Source organism: Nyctereutes procyonoides, unplaced genomic scaffold (genome assembly GCF_905146905.1).
Source record: "Nyctereutes procyonoides isolate TBG_1078 unplaced genomic scaffold, NYPRO_anot_genome, whole genome shotgun sequence".
NCBI classification, from domain to species: Eukaryota; Metazoa; Chordata; class Mammalia; order Carnivora; family Canidae; genus Nyctereutes; species Nyctereutes procyonoides.
The window spans coordinates 20813066-20833420 of record NW_026575117.1 but is presented as its reverse complement, the minus strand read 5'-3'; the positions used below and the strand labels follow the sequence as shown (position 1 = coordinate 20833420).

Here is a 20355-nt window from a genome sequence, read left to right as displayed (position 1 = left end):
CTGTAATTTTATTTGCTGTTTTATTTCTCATATTAAAGTACTACCATCCCAAGGTAAATTATCCTAATTTACCTATTTTATTTCAAACAGATCATGTTGTTTGTGAAGAAGAGTTTAAATACGCCATGTTAGCTTTAAACTGTATATGTCCAGCAACATCTACACTTATCACACTACTGGTTCATACCTCTAGAGGGCAGTAAGTATATTTTTTCTTTAAGATAATGCATTTTAAATTATAAAAAAATAAATGCAGTTATATGATTTAGAAGCACAGTAAGCCAAGCTATATAGCTAGATATGTACCTATACTTGTATTTGTGTGAGTTATCTTCATCTGACAGATAGATGGAGAGATAGATAGACAAATACAGACCTGTTAAAGGATGTGTGTGTGTGGGGGATGGGTTCCAAAATGTAAAGAATTGACAGTGATTTGTTGTCTTTTCTAACTCATCTTGACATAATTTGTTTCATCCAAAATTCTAAGTGCCTATATCATTTGTTAGGTCTAGGATTAGAGTACTGTTTCTATTTTCGTTTCTTTTCTTTTAAGATTTTTTAAAAATTTATTTATTCATGAGAGACACAGAGAGAGGCAGAAACACAAACACAGAGAGGGAGAAGCCAGGCTCCATGCAGGGAGCCCGACGTGGGACTCGATCCTGGGTCTCCAGGATCAGGCTCTGGGCCAAAGGCAGGTGCTAAACCTCTGAGCCACCCAGGGATTCCTGTTTCTATTTTCAAAATACTTAGCAAATAAAATTTAAAAAATCAGGATGAGACAATCATTAGTATGCGATCTTAAAGTCATTTTTTTCTATTCCCAAGGTAAGTTTTTATTTCAAAGCTATATATACATGATGGACCTGAAAATTAAAATTTTACAGTTATTATAGAACAACAAAGTACTTGACAAAAATAGCAAACGTAGTATAAAAGAAATCACTTTTTAAATAAGCATTTCAAGGTAGATGAGGGAGTGTTATATCATCATACCATTTTGTTCTATGAGGAAGCTTGTATTTGACTTGGATGATCAAAGAAAATATAATCTGTGAATGCAGTCCCCACTCTTATTTGAAGAGACAAATGCTATATTGCATTTTATACTTTTTCCTATTCCTTATTTGGTATTTAGGTAAAATGTTGACTTTCTAAGTAAATTTTACTGTGGTACTTGTGGAGATGATTATTTAAATTTGGTAAGTTAATTGGTAGTTATTTAAATGAAATACCAAGTCAAATAAATAAAAAAATGTATATTTTTGTGGATTTATTTTTTAAATTTTTAAGTTTTTTGAGTTTTAATACTAGATGGAGTAAGTTGCTAATTGGAAAGTAGCAAGTACTCTTCAGTATTTTCAGGTAGATTTAATCTCTTACTTCTAATTATGTCTCTACTCTACTGAGAAGTAAGATTTTCCAAGGAGCAATTTTCTTAAAGTTCTGAATGAAAATATTTCTGTTTTATGCATTCACAAACCTTTAATTTGTGCAATGGAAAAGATGTAACAGGATTATGGGCATAAATTGTTTTTCTTTGAAACCTTTTGATGAAATTAAATAAAATACTGAAAGTGATTTTAATACCAATTAATGGAACATTCATAAAACTTACCACAGGATTCATTATTTTGCCATGCCATCTTTGTCATAGCCATACAACTTCAGAACTATCTAGTTTCATTTTATTGTTGTAGAAATTATAAAATGAGGCTCATCAACACTAATATACATCATTAATTATAGACTGGTTAAATTGCACTGCTCAAGTCCTAGTATATATTATTTATTGGCATACAATATTGCCCTAGTGAACAAATTTCACTTGATATAACTTGAAAAAGCATTTCAGTGATCCTTAAAATAGAACTTTTCCCAATATACTTTAATGAATTTTGCCTTATTAAAAAAGAAAATAATGTTGAAGACATTGTTACTACATATTTAAGGATTTTCCATAAATAAGATTGACTATCAGAATTACTTCACAATTAAGTATCACAATAATGTTACAGTCCACCAGATTAACTTTCTTCATAGCAATTTTATTGAGCCATTCATATACAATGCAAATCACCCATCTATAGTGTAAATTTAATGTTTCTTGGCATATTCACAGACTTATGCAAACATTACCACTCATTCCTGAATCTTTTCATCACTCCATATTCATCACTACATAAAGAAATGCTCCACCTTTTAGTATGACTACATTTTCCCCCAGCCCTTTCAGCCCTGCACAATCGCTAATCTATCCTGTCGCTGTAGATTTTCCTATTCTGGACATTGTATATTGCATGTAAATGGAATCATCCAATAGGTGCTTTGCTTTTTGCTTTGGTTTGGTTTGGTTTTGGACTGGCTTCTTTCACCTGGCATCATGTTTTTAAGGTTCATGCATATTATAATTCCTTTTTTACAACTGACTAATATTTCATCGTATGAATATTTATTTTCTTATTCATCAGCTGATACATGTTTGGGTTGTTTCTAGCATTGTGAATAAGAATGCTTTTAATATGCATGTAAAGAGTTTTATGTGGAAGTATGCCTTCATTTCTGTGGGGGATATTGCTGAGTCATATGGTAACTTTTTTAGCCTTTTTTAGGAACTGCCAGACTGTTTTCCAAGAAGACTAGCATTTTGTATTCTCATCAGTGATGTAGCAGGGTTCCAATTTTTTTTCACAACCTCAGCAACACTTGTTATTGTCTATGTTTTTTATTATAACCATCTTTGTGGATGCAAAATAGGGTCTCATTGTGGTTTTGGATTTTGTTCCATTGATGGCTAATAACGTTGAACATTATTTCATATGTTTTTGGGACATTTCTATATTTTCTTTGAAGAAAGACCTATTTAGAACCTTTGCCCATTTTTTTTACCTTTGCCCATTTTTCAATTGGGTTGTCTTTGATTATTGAATTATAAGAATTTTTGTATTTTCTAAATTCAAGAACCTGAATCAGATATACACCATCACTGGAACATAAATAACCATCTGAACAGATCACTCAATTTTACATATCTAAGTATTTTATTAAGTATATTGTTTGACTAAGTATTAGTATCAAGTCTTCTGTATTACGCATTAATTGCAGCGATAGTCAGGATTCACTTATTAACAGAACATGTTTGAAATTTTGCCTTTAAGCATCAGCATAAATTAGAGAGCTTAAATTTTTGATATTTAATAAGATAACAAACTTGGAAACTGAATTAAATAGTATAATGGGAAAAATGTTGAATACTCTAAGAAATGTTTTATTCCAGGATTATCAAACCCCCAATTGAAAACAAAGCATACAATAATGCTCAAATTTCTCCATTAAAAAAGGGGAGAATAATATTATTAAAACTTCATTTTATGATAAATGGCGATTTTAACTAAAAATAGTTGATATTCATGAGCTATTGTGGACTGTATTAGTTGGTAAAAAGTGAAAAAAAATAGAGATTTTAGAATCCAACAAGTACAAAAATAAATATAATATATAACCTGAAATAGTCTAATTTAAAAATAAATCTATTTTATTTTATTTTTAATTTTTTAGTGAGTTCAATAATTTATCAGTTGCATATAACATCTAGTGCTCATCATTATCAGATACCCTCCTTAATGCCCATCACTCAATTACCCCATCACTCCACCCCCTTCCAGCAACCCTCAGTTTGTTTCCCATAGTTAAGAGTCTCATGGTTTTTAAATAAAGTGTTATATAGATTATGGGTATTGAAAGAAAATAATAAATATGAGTTCTAAAACAAATGAGAAGAGTCAAGAGTTAGAGATAAAAAAAAAATCAGCTCTTTAGTAACAGAGCTGCTTTAGTGTTCACAATACTCACTGTGACAGAGTTCACAGTGATAATGGAGTTCCTAATTTGGCTCTGGAAATAGACTTACCAGCTTCATCCTTATCTTAGTTCTCTGCTAGCCAGTGGAAATGAAGACAAAGATAGAAACCACATATTAAGGATGAATTGCCTACCCTTGGACTTTTATATAAGGAGAATATTAATTTTAACAAGTGCTGTCTGGTAGTTTGGAATCTCTAAGCAACTTAGACAATACCTTGACTTATAGAGCCTCCAAGGCTGATTAGCTCTCTTGAGATCTTACATTTTCTTTTCCTATATGTTAACATATTCATTCCAGTTCTAGTTGATTTGTATGTTGTAAAGTAAGTTGTAGATCACTTCAAAAAAGTGTTCCCCTTTTATTCCTTGAGAGTTTACTCTGTATTTTGGCACTACAATTTTTACCCTTCACTTGATTCATTTACATTTGAGTATTCAGTGCTCTTGGCAGTGGTGTTTCTTATTGTTAAATAAATTAACATTTTTATTTATTTGTCAGTTTCATTAGAAAAATGAACAGGAGATTGTTCTTTGGACAAAAATTGCTATAGACTGTTGAACATAGACCATGATGATTTTAAATCATCATGAATTATCTAGGCCGGTTGATAGACATTTAACTGATCATCTTGATGACAGTTCATTCTTATCAAATATAAATTTTTTCTTTTCCTTTGATTCACTTTTGTGAAAATTATTATTTCATTCATTCCTTCAAAGAGGTGGTATATTTGGTCTCAGTGATAATCAGTGGGAAAGAGAGAATTGATAGGAAATATACTGCAAAGTTAGAATTTAGAGAACTTGGCTACTGGTTAGATACGAATATAGAAAGGAGATAAAAGAAAATCTCCCACAGTGACTCTAGACAGTAGAGAACTATAAAATGTGGAGTTTGGCAGAAGAAAAAGGGAGTTTGATGTGTATATATTTGCTTTCTAATCAGATATAACTGATGGAGGGAATTACTGCTTCTCTTGGTTCCTGAGGTGGTACAGTGCTACTGAAGTCCAGTAGAGGTGAAAGTAGAAATAGTGGGGATTTGGAGAAATGACAACTTAAAACTTTTTCTTTGGAAGTTATTACTTTGAGGTTACAGATGGAAAAAAAGGAAAGCAAATACAGTATAGTGTAATAGAATAAAAAGTAGTAAGGATTTCTAAAGAACACTGGATAGTTAAAAATATAGATGGTTTAAGATGGATGGATGCTGAACAAACAGATTTAGTAGGTTCCTGGTCTCTGAGAACTTCTGAGAAAACAATTTTGAACAGTGGAGACTTTTTCATTTTGAGAAAGGATGAATAGATAAAGCGAGGATAAGAAAGTGAAGCCTGGTTGAAGGCTGCTATTTCATTAAGTTTGTCCATGAAGATGAGAAAGAAAAATAATGAAAGCTGTATTGCACAGAAATGTCAAGGCAAGTTTTTTTCTAATTATGTTTTCATGTGCATCTTTGTGTATTTAGCTGTTTGTTTTCTGTTTGCTTTTAAAGTATAATTCATAGGGTAGTGCCAGTGAGGAGAGAGAGATTGAAAGTATAATCAGGAGGTAGGTGATGCGATCCAGAGACCGTCTGGAATATCCCTACTTGGTAAGGAGAAGAATTATTTATTCATTAGGAATAGGTAAGAAAAGGGGTAATTTACAGTAATTTTATTTATTCATAATAAGAATATTTCACTGGTTAAAAATATATTCTGCTCCCTATAACATAGTATGATGAAAAGTAGGAGTGGTATTTGTTTTATAAATTAAAAGTCTGGGGAGTAGCATCTAGAGCATTTGACTCAACAGTACACCTAATTCTTTACATTTTTTAAAAAATTCTAACATTTTTGTCCATACTTAATCCTGATGTACATTTTGGCTGAACTTCATCCTCAAGATCTGTCCTTATAATCACAGAATGTCTGCTTTGCTATTAGGCTAGTCTCCTTCTAGATTGGAAGAAGGGGGAATGACAAAGGGCCAAAGTATTGCCAACTGAGACTATTTAAAGCTTTCCATGAAGCCCAACAATTGCCTTTTATTTATTTATTTTTTAACAATTGCCTTTTAATGTCTTAAGATATAACTAGATTTTGCATATTAGAATATGAGCTTGATTCTAGTTAAGTTAGCAATGTAAATAATTTTAAATTAGAAAATTTATATACATTCTTTATGTACATACACATATATACACATATTTATTTAAAATTATATGTTTACTCTTTTAAAATAATTAGGTGATATAAGAATAAAAGATAAATCAAAGGATCTTATGTGGGGGTATATTGAATCATGCAAATAATTGTGAAAACTTAAGTTTTATATGTGAAATACAAAGATAGTTGCTTCTTATTAGAGAGCTCAAATCTGGTGATGCAAACTTAATACTATTAAAACTATTATTAAGTATATCTGTAGTATAGTTGCCAATTATTATGGCCTTTTGATAGTTGGCCCTTTACCTGAATTTTAATGTAGCAAAATGAAGCATATTATTATAAAGTACGTGATTCAGAAACTTCTCTCATTAAAGCAGCAGCTAAAATTGGACTTTCTGGGAACTGCATGTCTTAATCACAACTTATATTCCCTCTGTTTGGTAGTGTTTATGCTGTAAATGGGGCTTATAAATTTAGGGAACTGTGACAGAGATGAAAGATCACCAGTTTCTGGCAGCTTGCACTGGGTGACTGACTAACTGGCAAAGTTAACTAACACTGAGAAAATACATACTCCATTTCATTCTCAATCATTTTATATGGAAAATTTGAGATAATATTCTCATCCATTACTTTATTCATTTATTTGACAATTATTTACTGAATGCCTACACTATGACAGAACCATTCCAGGTGTTGTGGTTTCAACAAGGAAACCAACAGAAAAATTCCAGCTGTCATGAAGCTTTTATTCCAACTGGGGAGACAGATAAAAAATAAATAAGTAAAAATATATAACATCTTGGAAGGCGATACCACAATGGAAAAAAAAGCAGGGAAGAACAACAGGGATTTCAAGGATGTAACAGTGTGTCCAACTTAAGTAATATAGTGATGGAAGAGCTCATCAAGGAGTTGATATTTGATCAATGACCTGATCAAGTTCAGGTAGTGATCAATGACCAGATCAAGTTCACGTAGTGAGCCATGAGACATTCTGAAATACGAGCTTTTCATGCTGAAGAAAAGACAAAGATTCAAAGGCAGAAGCTTATCTGATGGTTTGAGAAATAGCAAGTAGGCCAAGCAGCTAAAATGAAGGGATGAGAAAGGTAGTAAAAGCTGAGATCTGCTAGGGAAACAATGGTTTTCTAGGCCATTATAAGGGCGGTGCCTATCACTCTAAAATGAAAAATCATTGAGAGATTCTGAGCAGAAAAGTGATAGAATTTGAATAATAAGAGGGGTGCCTGGATGGCTCAGTTGGTTTTGCATCTGCCTTCAACTCAGGTCATTTTTTTCCAGAGTCCTGGGATTGAGCCCCACATCAGGCTCCCTGCTCAGTGGAGAGCCTGCTTCTCCCTTTCCTTCTGCCTATTACTCGCCCTGCTTGTGCTCTCTCTTTCTCTGTCAAATAAATAAATAAAATATTTTTTTAACAAAATATTTTTTAAAAAGAATTTGAATAATAAGAGAAAAAAACACATTGGCTTCTTAGTTGAGCAAAAGCAATTAAGAGTTTATGGGACTAATCTAAGCCAGAGAAGTAAAACCTTGTCTTGGGCAAGGGCACAAGTATGGAAGTGATTAGAAGTGCTCAGATTCTAGATGTATTTTGGAGGTCTTGTTGTCAGGAATTGTTGATTAGATGTGGGGGAAACAGAAGGAGAATAGTCTACCTTTTTGGACATTTTTGGACTGAGCAACCTTTTTGGACATTTTTGGACTGAGCAACCAGAAGAATATAATTGTGATTTGTCACAATCAAGAAGACCATGAAAGATCAGGATTTTTATTTTGGACATGATAAGTTTAATATAATTGTTAAACTCCCAAAATTGTGTCATCTGGAGCTTGGCTACACTGATGATAGAAATTTGGCTGTCATCAGCATACAGACACTTGATACTATGAAACAGGATGAAGTCATATCACAGGATTATTTTGAGGATTATGTACGGCCATGCCTGACCATAGTCGGTAGGTACTCTTTAGTTCTCTCATTGGCTCTATTAATGTGTCAAGTGAGTCAGATTTTAGATGCATCAAAATCATTTTTTAAATTTGGTGTCAGAGACAGTTTGAAGGTAGCGAGAGAAATGCTTTACAGACAAAGCAGGACTTCCAGGACCATATATGTATTTGTGATGGAGAAGAAAAAGACTCAGGCCATGCATACATATGTTATTTATTTAAGGATTTTTATTTATTTATTTGACAGAGAGAGAAAGACCGCACAAGCAGGGGAACAGCAGAGGGAGAGGAAGAAGCAGACTCTGCTGAGCAGGGAGCCCAATGTCGGGCTTGATCCCAGGATTCTGGGATCATGACCTGAGCCCAAGGCAGATGCTTAACTGACTGCCTCCCAGGCACTCTTATTTTATATTTAAATTAGAATTTTTTCATAACTTTATTTGGATATTTTTTTGGAACAAAGAATGGCATGAATGAACAAATATGTATCAGAATGATTCTAAGCAAAAGACAGTGAAAGTATATATCTCACCATGGCCAATCTTTTGAATAACTGTCTTAAGTATTACAGAGATCAGGATTAAGTATATTTTGAAAAAAATGACTCAAATATGTACAATGTCATGCATTTTACTCTCAAGCAATATATTATTCAGTCATGGAAGATTTTATAGAAAAAAGCCAAACAGAGTTATAAGAGGTATTAAAGTATTTTGTCTTCTTAAATGATACAAGTTTTGGTGACCTTTTCAAAGTTTATTTGGAAGGAATTCATTATAAAAATGATTTAATTAAAAAATTATTGAATGCAGTAAAACCTTTAAAATATAGCAGAAGACATCAAGATAAAAAAAGATGGATATCAGAGAAAATAGCCAAATTATATAAATGTAAGCAGATAACAGTTGCTGGCAGATTCAGATTTAATAATACATTATTACAATATATCGCAATAATTTTCTTTTGATTTACATGGCCACAAAAAAAGGAGGCTTCAAATAGAAATCAATCGGTGTATGATAAATATATATACTTTAAGTATTTTGAATGAATGAAAAGATGTAAGAATTCCAATGCTACATTCCATAAATAGTAGAAGTAAGGGGGAAGCAAAGTTGCTTTTATGTTTTAGTAAAATCAATTTTTAAAAGTTGTAGTCTTGTAAATATGTTCCTCAGGGGTGGTTATTTCATAAGAAGCCCTTCATTAAGTTACCGGGCGAGTGTGTTATTTTCATCAATGGGATCTGGAAACTGCAGATTTGGGTATTGCTGCAGTGCTTTTTGTAAAATGAAAAGTAAATGCTTTTTTGTCTACTGTTTTCGAGGTCTCTTTAAAAATACAAGACCACCTTCATTTTATTAAGTTATTTCCTTAGCTTGCAAAATTTTATCCTACCTCTAATCACATACAAAGTGTTTGTAAAATTATCGAGAGATGGCCTTGCTCAACTTTCTATCACCAGCATTATAATTGTGTACGTTTAAATGTAAGTGAAATTTAGGCTTTCTCAAATAAGTATTTCACCAGAGATTGCTTAATAGTTTTGGAAAACCTTCAGCCACTGTAGAAACACAGTAAGCCAAATGCAGTGTGATTAATTTTTGTGAGTGGTATATAAATAGTGGTTCTGTTAGTTCATATAATTGCCAAATTTGTGTTCCAAGGAACAGTTAATAATGCTTCTGGATGGAAGTTAATAATTTTCCTAAAAGTAAAATTATGTAGTTAAGTAAGATTGGGAAATGCTGGATTACACATTACATTTTTAATGGCTTACTTTTTAGTCTTTTTATTTGGACCAAATTAAGACTCACAGAAAAATTGCAAAAATAATACAGGGAATTCCCATATACACTTCCCATATAAACTCCTTGTAAATGTTTACATCTTATCATAGTACAGTTATCAAAATGACAAATTAACATTATTGCAATACAATTGACTAAATTATTGGCCTAACTGAATATCACCAGTTTTACCATTAATATCCCTTTTTTGTTCCAGGATCTTCTCCAAGATCCTGCATTGCATTTAGTTGTTATTTCTCCTAAGCCTCCTCCAATCAGTGGCAGTTCCTGTGGGTAAGATTGGAATCAGTATAAACTCATTAAAACTTTCAATGCACATATATGCAACGATAGAAAAATTTAGATGTGTGTCTGTGTGGGTCTTTGAGTTTATACAAATATAATTCCTAGCTCTGTTTACTGAGAGCAATGACAGCGCAGTAGCACTTAGCACAGTTAATGCTCACATCCTGGTTGCTAAACCTAATTCTCTAATAAAAACATCCAGGGTTCCTTGGGGTATTGGTTGAATCTGGGATGAAAGCAGAGAAGGTAGAAGAGGAGTCTGGAAAAATCTTGTGGTGCCAGAAAGCAAGGAGTTGCCTGGAAGAGTGTGGGAGTTTGTCAAAATGACTCAAGAACTAGCCTGACACAATTCCTAATAAGCTAAGATGGGGCAATTTAAAAAACAAAATAAATAACGATAACAGATTTTATTTATTTTTTATTTTATTTTTTAATTTTTTAAAATTTTTATTTATTTATGATAGTCACACACACAGAGAGAGAGAGGCAGAGACACAGGCAGAGGGAGAAGCAGGCTCCATGCACCAGGAGCCTGATGTGGGATTCGATCCCGGGTCTCCAGGATCGGGCCCTGGTCCAAAGGCAGGCGCCAAACCGCTGCGCCACCCAGGGATCCCCTAACATTAGATTTTAATCCATAAACTCAAGTAAGTACACTGATGCAAGTAAGCAATGGAATAAACAAACAGGGAGGAAGGCTAGCTCTTTCTTATCCAAGAATTCCAACTAATAAATGTAGAAGGAAAGGGAGAAACAGGAAATCGTCATTAGACTATTGTCGTAGAGGAGATTCTCCAAGGGGTGCTAGTGTTTGTAAGTGAAAGTTTAAGGAGAGCCAGGATCATTGTATGGGCTTAACATGTCTTTCCATGATATTTAATAACTGTGAAAGGAAAAATTATAATTTTATAGTGAAGTAACCTGACAGATACTGTCTTAATCAAGAGACCAAGGGACATCAAGAGACATCTTAATCAAAAGACATCACCAATCAAAAGAGATGTCAACATCATGTATTCCCTGTGATGTGCTAAGAAGTACATGACAAAAAAACAGAAGTACATGACATCATTTCTTTTGTATTCTTCAACATTTTCTGATTATGTGGAAATACTAGACACACCAGTAGTGAGAGCACCCTGCAAAATAATTGACCAGTACTCTTCCGGATGTAAGGTGGTGAAAGACAAGGAAAAGCCTGAGGTATTAAATATTTATTCTAAAATATTTTGGTCAGCTTTATTCGAGAGTGATTTAAATATTTTAAATAGTATTTTGACAGGAGGAATTCTCCAGGCATAATCTTTAAGAAAAAAGTATATTTTTCTGGAGAAAACGAACAAGGCCAATGGCAAATAGAGCAATATTTTGTTACATCTTTTTTTTAAATACTACACCCCAATGTGTGGGACTGGAACCCACCACCCTAAGATCAAGAGCCCCATGCTCTATTGCCTGAGCCAGCCAAGAGACCCCTATTTTCTTGTATCTTTCAACCTAAGCAGAACTACAGGGACCTGTGCTAGATGGTGCAGAAGTTGTCATTGTTTCTCTGATTGCAGATGAAATTTAGCCATGAGACTCCCCTTGTCTAGTAGACTCTGACGTCAGGGGGAGTCCCTATTTTAAGCACTGTGATGAAAGAAAAGGAAAATGGAATGTCTTAACCATTTTCAGAAAGAGGAGTGAAACAAGGGAGGGAAGCAAGGACAGAGGTAGAAATGAGAAGAGTTGAAGTTTTTCTCCTTTTAATACTGAGCTGGTCACAGAGGGCCCAGGGGATCAGTTGCCATGAGAGAGAAGGAGCACATTCTTTAAACGTAACAGGGATTAGGGGCACCTGCGTGGTGCAGTGGTCTAATGCGGGGCTGGCTCTTGGTTTCAACTCAGGTTATGATGTGTGAATTGTGAGATGGAGCCCCCTGTGGGGCTCTCTGTTCAGTGCAGAGTCTGCTTAAGACTCTCCCTCTGCTGCTACCCTCTGCACTTGCATGCTCTCTCTCTCTCTCTCTCTCTCTCTCTCTAAAAAGAAGTAACAGATTATAATTATCACCTTGACTGAAAGAAAGGAAAATTAAATAAAAAATGTGGTGGTGGTGCAAGCTTAAGTAAATTACCTTTAGTTCTTTTGGAAGTTTCCCATTCCAAAACTGTGACAGAAGATTGCGTTTTGTCATGTGGCAGATCTAATCCAGTCACTCTATTCCCATAAGAAGATAAAAGTAAAAATAGAGTGTCCACAAGGATAAGAGGCATTTGGTTTTCCTTTAGAGTAAAATATAATTGTTTTCAGTTCAAATGTTTGATTGCTCCATTTCGAGTAATTGTCACTTGGAGTTTAAATATTGAACTTTATTTGATAAAACCTTCTTAAATCTGAGCCTCTATTCCCAGCAATAGATGGATGCATGCATATGCTTTTCAGCGCTTTCACTCAGAGTTGAGAATATTAACAGGCTATTTTTCCCCCACCATACTTCAAATTTCCTTCCCATCCCTGATGGTCAGTCACACCATTAGCAAGCTGGTAACTTAATGCTCCTCAGACTTCCAGAAAAAAAAAAAAAAGGCCATAGAAAGGGCTTTGACCTATTTCCTTCCCATATCCTTCTTTTTCACTACAAAATGTGAGTTTCACTGCATCAATAAACTACAGAATAATTCTCAATTTTTCTTCTAAAATCTGCCACCTCACATGACCTTGCACCAAAGTGCTTGGATTTTCCTGGCCATTTAATATGCTGGGGTTGCCGTAACAAAGAAACAAAGTAACAAAGAAACTGGGTGGATTAAATAATAGAAATTTAATTCCTCACAATCCTGAAGGTTGGAAGTCCAAAGTCAAGGCACTGGCAGGTTTGGTTTCTCCTAAGACCTCTGTCTCAGCTTGTAGATGGCCATCAGCTTGTACATGATCTTTCCTTTGTCTCTCCTGTCTCTTACGAAGACATCAGATTGGTTAGGGCTCACACTCACAACCTTGTTTAAACTTAATCACTTCTTTAAAAAAAGATTATTTATTTATTTATTTATTTATTTATTTATTTATTTATTTATGAGAGAGAGGGAGAGAGAGAAGGAAGAGGAGGAGAAAGGGATGGAGGGAGAGGAAGAGAGAATTCAAGCAAATTCCATGCTGAGCATGGAACCCAATGTGGGGCTCGATCTCACAACCCTGAGATCATGGCCTGAGCTAAAACCAAGAGTCAGATGCTCTCCTCATCTGACTGAGCCACCCAGACAGCTACAAGTTAATCACTTTTTAAAAAGTCTCTGTCTTTAAAATAATGTCACATTCTGCAGTGCTAGGGATAGGACTTCAGCATACAATTTTGGGGGGAGAGGATAAAATTCATCCATAACAGCTGTGGAGTTGGGGAACACCACAGATTTTATTGGAAGACTTCTATAAGTTATAATAATTTCCACTATCAAACAGTTCTGCTAGTTCTATGGAAGCCTGTGTCTTTGGCCATGGAAATGGAGAAAGATGGTATTGTCTGTATATCCCAATAGTCCTTTTTCCATTTCTTTCCTGAAAAAACATTTTTGAAAAAGGACTACGAGACTAGAGGTCTGAGTGGAGGTAATCACAAGAGAAGGAAATGATGCACTTCCAATGTTACTCTTATATTTCTTTTATATAAGTTATGTGCACTGAAACTCTCCATTGAAGTACATTTTATTTGGTGTATCTAAAATCTATTTGAGGGCAGCCCGGATGGCTCAGTGGTTTAGCGCCTGCCTTCGGCCCGGGGCCTTATCCTGGAGACCCGGGATGGAGTCCCACATCGGGCTCCCTGCATGGAGCCTGCTTCTCCCTCTGCCTGTGTCTCTGCCTTTTCATGAATAAATAAATACAATTAAAAAATAACATCTATTTGATTATCTGAGAAACGTTTTCCTATGCACACCTGTTGAAAGATCAATAGGAGCAGTATTTTATTAAATATAGTTTGAGAAATCTGGATATTGCTCTCATCTGGCAGTCCTCTGCTTGAAAAGTCTTAAATAGCTCATCATTCATTATCAAATTAGATTCAAATATATCCATTTAATTTAAGGCCCTCTACACTCCAGTCCTAATTTATTTTTACATCCTCATCTCCCATGATTCTCTTATATATATCATGTCCTACAAATAACATGATCCTAAATATACTTTGTGCTTTCCACTTTCTACATCTTTTCATTTCTTCTGGCTTTCTATTTTGCTAAATCGAAAATTCTGTCTCCTTTTGAATATTTTTAAACTCCCCAATTTAATGTGATTTTTTGTTTCTATGAACTTGTATAGAATTTTAATATTTTCTACCAGAGTATGTATTGTTTTTTTTTTTTTTTTGAAGGATTTTATTTTAGAAAGAGTGTGTATGTGTGTGTCTGTGCATGAGTAGGAGGAGGAGCAAAGGGGGAGGGAGAGGAAGAGAGAATCTGAAGCAAACTCCATGCTCAGCTCTGATATAAGGCTCAGTTTCATGACCTCAAGGTCATGACCTAAGCTGAAACCAAGAGTCAGATGCTTCACCAGCTAAGCCAACCAGGCACCCTTTTTTAAAAAAATGTATTTATTTTTTCCTGCTTAGTAAGCTATAATTTCATTCAAGGTAGAAAACATGTTGTACTCATACCTTCACAGTATGGATGCTCAATAAATATTAGTTCAATAAACAAAGTAAGGAATGCACTAGAGATGATTGCTTGTGGCCCTTGCTCCAAACTAGTTTATGATCCCTGTGCCTTCATCTGCTCTCCCTCATAAGACTCCACTGAAATGATAACAGAGAAATAAAAAATGATAAGCTATCATTAATGAAAAAGAAGGGAAAGACATAAGAGTTTTCAATCAATTTCTGGAAGATAGAAAAAGGAATGTTTTCTGTTGACACCTCCCTCCCAGGATATTTAGATAGTGATGCAGCAGGACAAAATGGCATCTCCCAGTGAAGCTCTGGGGTGCAAGATTTCTAGAACAAGAAATCAAATTTTAATTGACTTTTGGAAAACTGAACAAGTTACCCCTATTCTATTTACCACAGTACCTTTCCTTTATAGTTAAGTTTAGTCAGACATTTACCACTGGGAAAAATCTGTTTGCCTAAGAAAATTAGAAGAAAATGTCTGAACTATATGCAGTAGATAGTTTGAAGTTGGGGTTCAGTATTTTATAATTGGGCATTTGGTGGTTCCAGATAAAATAGCATGATCCTTGCTCACTGTAAGGTATAATCTGCCACTTAACAAAACATTTACAGACAAAGGACTCCATACCCCTATACTTCATACTCAGAATTTTAAATATGGTATGGCTCTTGCTGTTTATTGACTATCGACATACAGCATGAAATGAGGGAAATAAATCCAGCCAGATGGAAACAACTGTCTATTGTCACTGGAATTGTTTTGGACCTATAGAGAAATCAGGAAGGTTGGTCTTATACTCGCTAGTGAAAAAAAAGGAAAAAGAAAAAAAGAAGGAAATAAAGAAAAAAAGGTAATCACATTTTAAAAGAGAATCAAATATATATTTTGAAGCAAGGAGAGCCTCAGTACATGAGAAAGTATTTTAAATATATTTTTGGTAAATAGAGAAGTATAAATAGTTTAGAAGAATATTGAACAATTATAAAAGGATGAAGATGGCTGTTCAAAGGGATAAAATGCTGAGAAAATTTTTTGTTTGTTGTATTTTAAATTTTCAGATTCTTTATTTTTATTTTTTTAAAGATTTTATTTATTTATTCATGAGAGACATAGAGAGAAAGAGAGGCAGAGACACAGGCAGAGGGAGAAGCAGGCTACATGCAGGGAGCCCAACATGGGACTCGATCCCGGGTCTCCAGGATCATGTCCTGGGCTGAAGGCAGCATTAAACTGCTGAGCCACCCGGGCTGCCTCAAATTTTCAGAATCTTTAACTTAAGTTCCTGTTAATTATATTTCTGGAGGATTTTATCATCTCAAATAGTAAGAAAAAAGCCATAATAAATAAATACACAAATTTAGAATAGCTTAAAATTAAAATAAATGTTGTACACATACACACTAGAATGCTATTCAGTCATCAGGAAGAATGAAATCTTGCCATTTGCAGCAAGGGTGGACCTTAAGGGCATTATAGGAAGTGGAATAAATCGGACAGAGGAGGGCAAATATCATATGATCTCACTTATTTATGGAATTTCAACAAAATAAAACAAAACAGAAAGCCAAGTTCAAAGAGAACAGTTTGGTAGTTGCCATGGTGGGGGCCAAGGGGTGGGCAAAAAGGGTGAAAGGGTCAAAAATGCATACTTACAGTTATAAAATAAATAAGTCCGTGGGATATAATATACAGCATGGCGACTATAGTTAATAATACTTATTGCATGTTTGAAAATTGCTGAGAAAGTAGACCTTAAAAGTCCTCATCCCAAGGGGAAAAAAAGTCTATAATTATGTGTGAGGAAGGATGCCAGACTTTTGTGGTAATCATTGTGCAGTCTAGACACATATAAACTTATTATGTTATATATCTAAATCCGGAAACATACTATATTATACCTCTCTATATATATGTGTATATATCAATTATGCCTCAATAAAAATTTTTCAAAAAAAGTTTTGAAAAATAGTATCATAGAGATCCCGAGAATTTCAGATAAAAGTTCAGTGATAGAATGTGTAAGAAAAAGGATTTGCGGTGGAGGTCAATCCAAGAGAAGTAATGTCTGACTTAGTTCCAGATAACATAGAGAAAATGGAATGTAAGAAATTATTACAGAATAAGGGAAATTTAAATCTTTAAATTGACAGGGTCTCTTGAATAAAAAAGTGTCACACCTAGATGCATAGCATTGCCAACTTACAAAACAATAATGGAGCAGAAAAAATTCTTAAAATTTGTGCAAAGGGGGAAAAAATCTCAGTATTGACCAGGATTCTTAAGACCAGAGTATCCATTAAAAAGTTTAATTGTAAAGGGATCTTTGAAGGGATGCGGTTAACTTAGAGCAAGAAAGCCTCTATCTAGACTAAACTTGCACAAACAATTTCTACTCCCAACCACACAGTTAACCAGATAAAAATCCAAGAACCGTACTACCTCTGCAACAAAATAGATGCCACTTGTCTGCCTATTTCCTCATTTAGCTCACTTTCAAAGTAGCTAGTAGATCTGAGGTTGCAAACCTAACAACCAATGACTGAAATTATGCTAGGAGATGTTTTATTTGCCCACCAGCCTCATGTAAATATTTTTTCTTTTGAGAATTGTTTTCTTTGAATTTGCCCTTTTCAGACATATAACGGCCAACTCACCACAAGCCTGAACCACTCCCTGTGGTCTCACATCTGGCCTGATTCACATATTTACTTTATAAACCTTGCTGGGTGGACACTGGAGTTGCAGAACAACTCTAAGAGAGGAATTCCAAAGAGGAATTAAAAATACCAATATGATTATATGAACAGCCTCTGTGGGGAATCTGTTGTGAGATAATTCTTTCCTCTCATACTTCAGTTAATGCCTACTATGATATGTAGTATTAAAGCTTGGTGACACTGCCATTAAGAAATACTCAAAACTACATTAAGACTTGGAAGCTTTTGTGTGTTAAAATTTAAGGTTTGGATGAAATAAAATGACAAAATTAGCACTGAATAGAGTTAAAATAATTATGTTTGGGCCATTAATTCATTTCATAAATAATAGTCACATGCATCCACACAGTGTAAGGCACTGTGTTAGGTGTTGGGGAAATGCAAAACATGAGTGCATTCTTTTTTTTTTTAATTTTTTTTTTATTTATTTATGATAGTCACAGAGAGAGAGAGAGAGAGGCAGAGACACAGGCAGAGGGAGAAGCAGGCTCCATGCGCCGGGAGCCCGACGTGGGATTCGATCCCGGGTCTCCAGGATCGCGCCCTGGGCCAAAGGCAGGCGCCAGACCGCTGCGCCACCCAGGGATCCCCATGAGTGCATTCTGATCACAAAAGACTGATACTCAAAACAGGGCAGGACACAATGTAAACATGGCTTATATATTGATTTGGGACATATTATAAATTTTACCTAGTAGATTTATTAGTAAAATACCTTTTGTCTATGGTAAGATTAGCTTGCATACTTTGAGAATAAATCAAATGACAACATGGGGAGACAGTAAATAAACCTCCTAGTTATAAAACATTTTAAAAGGGCAAAAAAAATAAATGATAAAATTTAAATAACAATATAAGCTGCTGTAACTCCTCAATTCCAAAATATTAATATTTATGGTTTATAACTTTCCTGGGAAATTCAAGGGGTGTTCTAAACTAAAGGTATAAAGTCTGCTTGAGATTCTTTCTCTCTCTCTCCTGCTGCCCCCTCAACCCCAACCCCTGCTCTCTCGCTCTCTCTCTCTCAAATAAAATAAATAAATCTTTTTTAAAGGTAGATGAAAATCTTCACAGAATTTTTTGGTGTGTGATAATTAGGCAGGTTCTTGAATTAAGTGAGCATTTAGGATTATTAGATTGAAGTTTTTGAAAGACTAACTATAAGGATAGTGAATTTTGGCCATCTTCAAGTACATACAAATCAGCCTTTCAGATTTAACATTTCAGCTCCATATCATTTCTTCTTGACATGGATTCATTTTCAAAAGAGTGTTCCTTGTTTAATTTTACTATTAATAATGTTTGAAAACTATATGGCAGTTTTCTATTTTCTCCACCTCCACAACAATTTGTCTTATCCTGAGAGTGGCAAACAGCTTTCCAGTTCCATCTAGCGGTAGAGAATTGATTAGCATACACTATCTTGAATTGATCTTAGGACTCAGATTTCTGTTTTGATGTCTGATGACATAAAAAGCTGGGGAAGTTCTGCTGTTCAAGAGTAGGAATGCATAAGCCTCTTCCTAGTAGACTGAGGCATCTTAGGTTTGTATTTTATTACTTCTTTTATCTAGAGATCTTGAATATTTTTCTTTTTAAATAAAATCCCCATACTTGTATGTCAGTTCTGTCTGCAGACAGGCAAGAATAAATGCTCATCAGAGCTATGATAGCTGTTTCTTTTGTGAACTCACCACTTGTAAATTACAATTGTTTCTAGTGACACAGGCTACAATATGTCAAAATCATTTCTTTGGCCTACAGTGTTAACTGTAGATTCCTGACATTGATAGTAAAGGCCAGATTGTAATACTATTTAAATAATTTGATTTTTAAATAATTGTTTGGGACCATTATGAATTAATGCAATTTATGTGTGTTTGCAGAAAAGCACCCTGTAAAGAAGGTAAAGAACTATGTGCAACCAAGTAGACATTACACTGGGGATATACAAGTGTATAGATTTAAGTGAAGTGTATTAATTTTAATTAGATTTAAACCTTTGAGTTTTAAGTCTAGTTTTAATCAATATAATGGGGTGATAAATACCTCATCTTCTTTAAAATGCAGTATCATTAAGGAAATTTTATTTTACTTAACATTTCAAGTATAAATCTAAATGACATCCTTTCCGTAAGGCAAAAATTTCCACCCAGATATTTGTAAAGCCTTTTATTACATAGCAAAGAATGGATTTTTATATCAAAGATTCCTTGTGACGAGGTGCTCTTTATTCTCATTGATGTGACAATAATTCAGTTCGATAATAAATATAAGAATATAAAAACAACTAATTTGGTAATCTGTGTCAATTTTGATGAATCTGAGACTGATCATTTACTCTATATTTAACTACGTTATTCAGAATTGAAGGAAAGAAAATGTCCCAGCAAAACTAAATACAATGATTAAAATGGAGAGGTGTTTAAGACAACAAACATAATAGTGTGAAAGAGATAGATTCCTACTAATGATTACATTTTATAACCTTGAAGTTATACGTTTTATAACAATACCATGCTTACTCTTGAGTTTACCTGTAGTTTGGTGGCATCCTTGTATGCATACAGAAAATATAAAAGTAAAATCAAATTTTATTTTCTAAAAGTTGTTAGTATGTGTCTTCAAAAAACCTCAACATACACCTTTATAAAATATAGGAATCTGTCATTAGAATAAGGTTTTGTGTTTTTGTTTGTTTGTCGTTTATTTATTGTATTTATTTATTTATTTTAGAGCAATATTTATTATTTATTTATTTATTTTAGAGAGTGGAAGAGAGAGTGCAAGTGCAGGGAGGGGTAGAGGGAGAGCCTATCAAGCAGACTCCCTGCTGAGCACAGACCCCAACAGGGGGCTCAGTCTTACCACCAGTGAGATCATGACCTGAGCTGAAACCAAGAT

The 20355-nt window shown here is 34.2% G+C and overlaps 1 protein-coding gene across 13 annotated transcripts in view; it reads left to right on the top strand.

Moving 5' to 3' along the window:
- The window catches only part of KCNT2 (potassium sodium-activated channel subfamily T member 2), a 377566-nt gene that overhangs the window by 233405 nt on the left and 123806 nt on the right, over positions 1 to 20355 (top strand). For all 13 annotated transcript variants that reach the window (XM_055334362.1, XM_055334364.1, XM_055334361.1 and 10 more), the window contains one exon: positions 91 to 199. In XM_055334362.1, coding sequence (XP_055190337.1) covers positions 91 to 199 — 109 coding nt within the window. The remainder of the gene's footprint in view (positions 1 to 90; positions 200 to 20355) is intronic.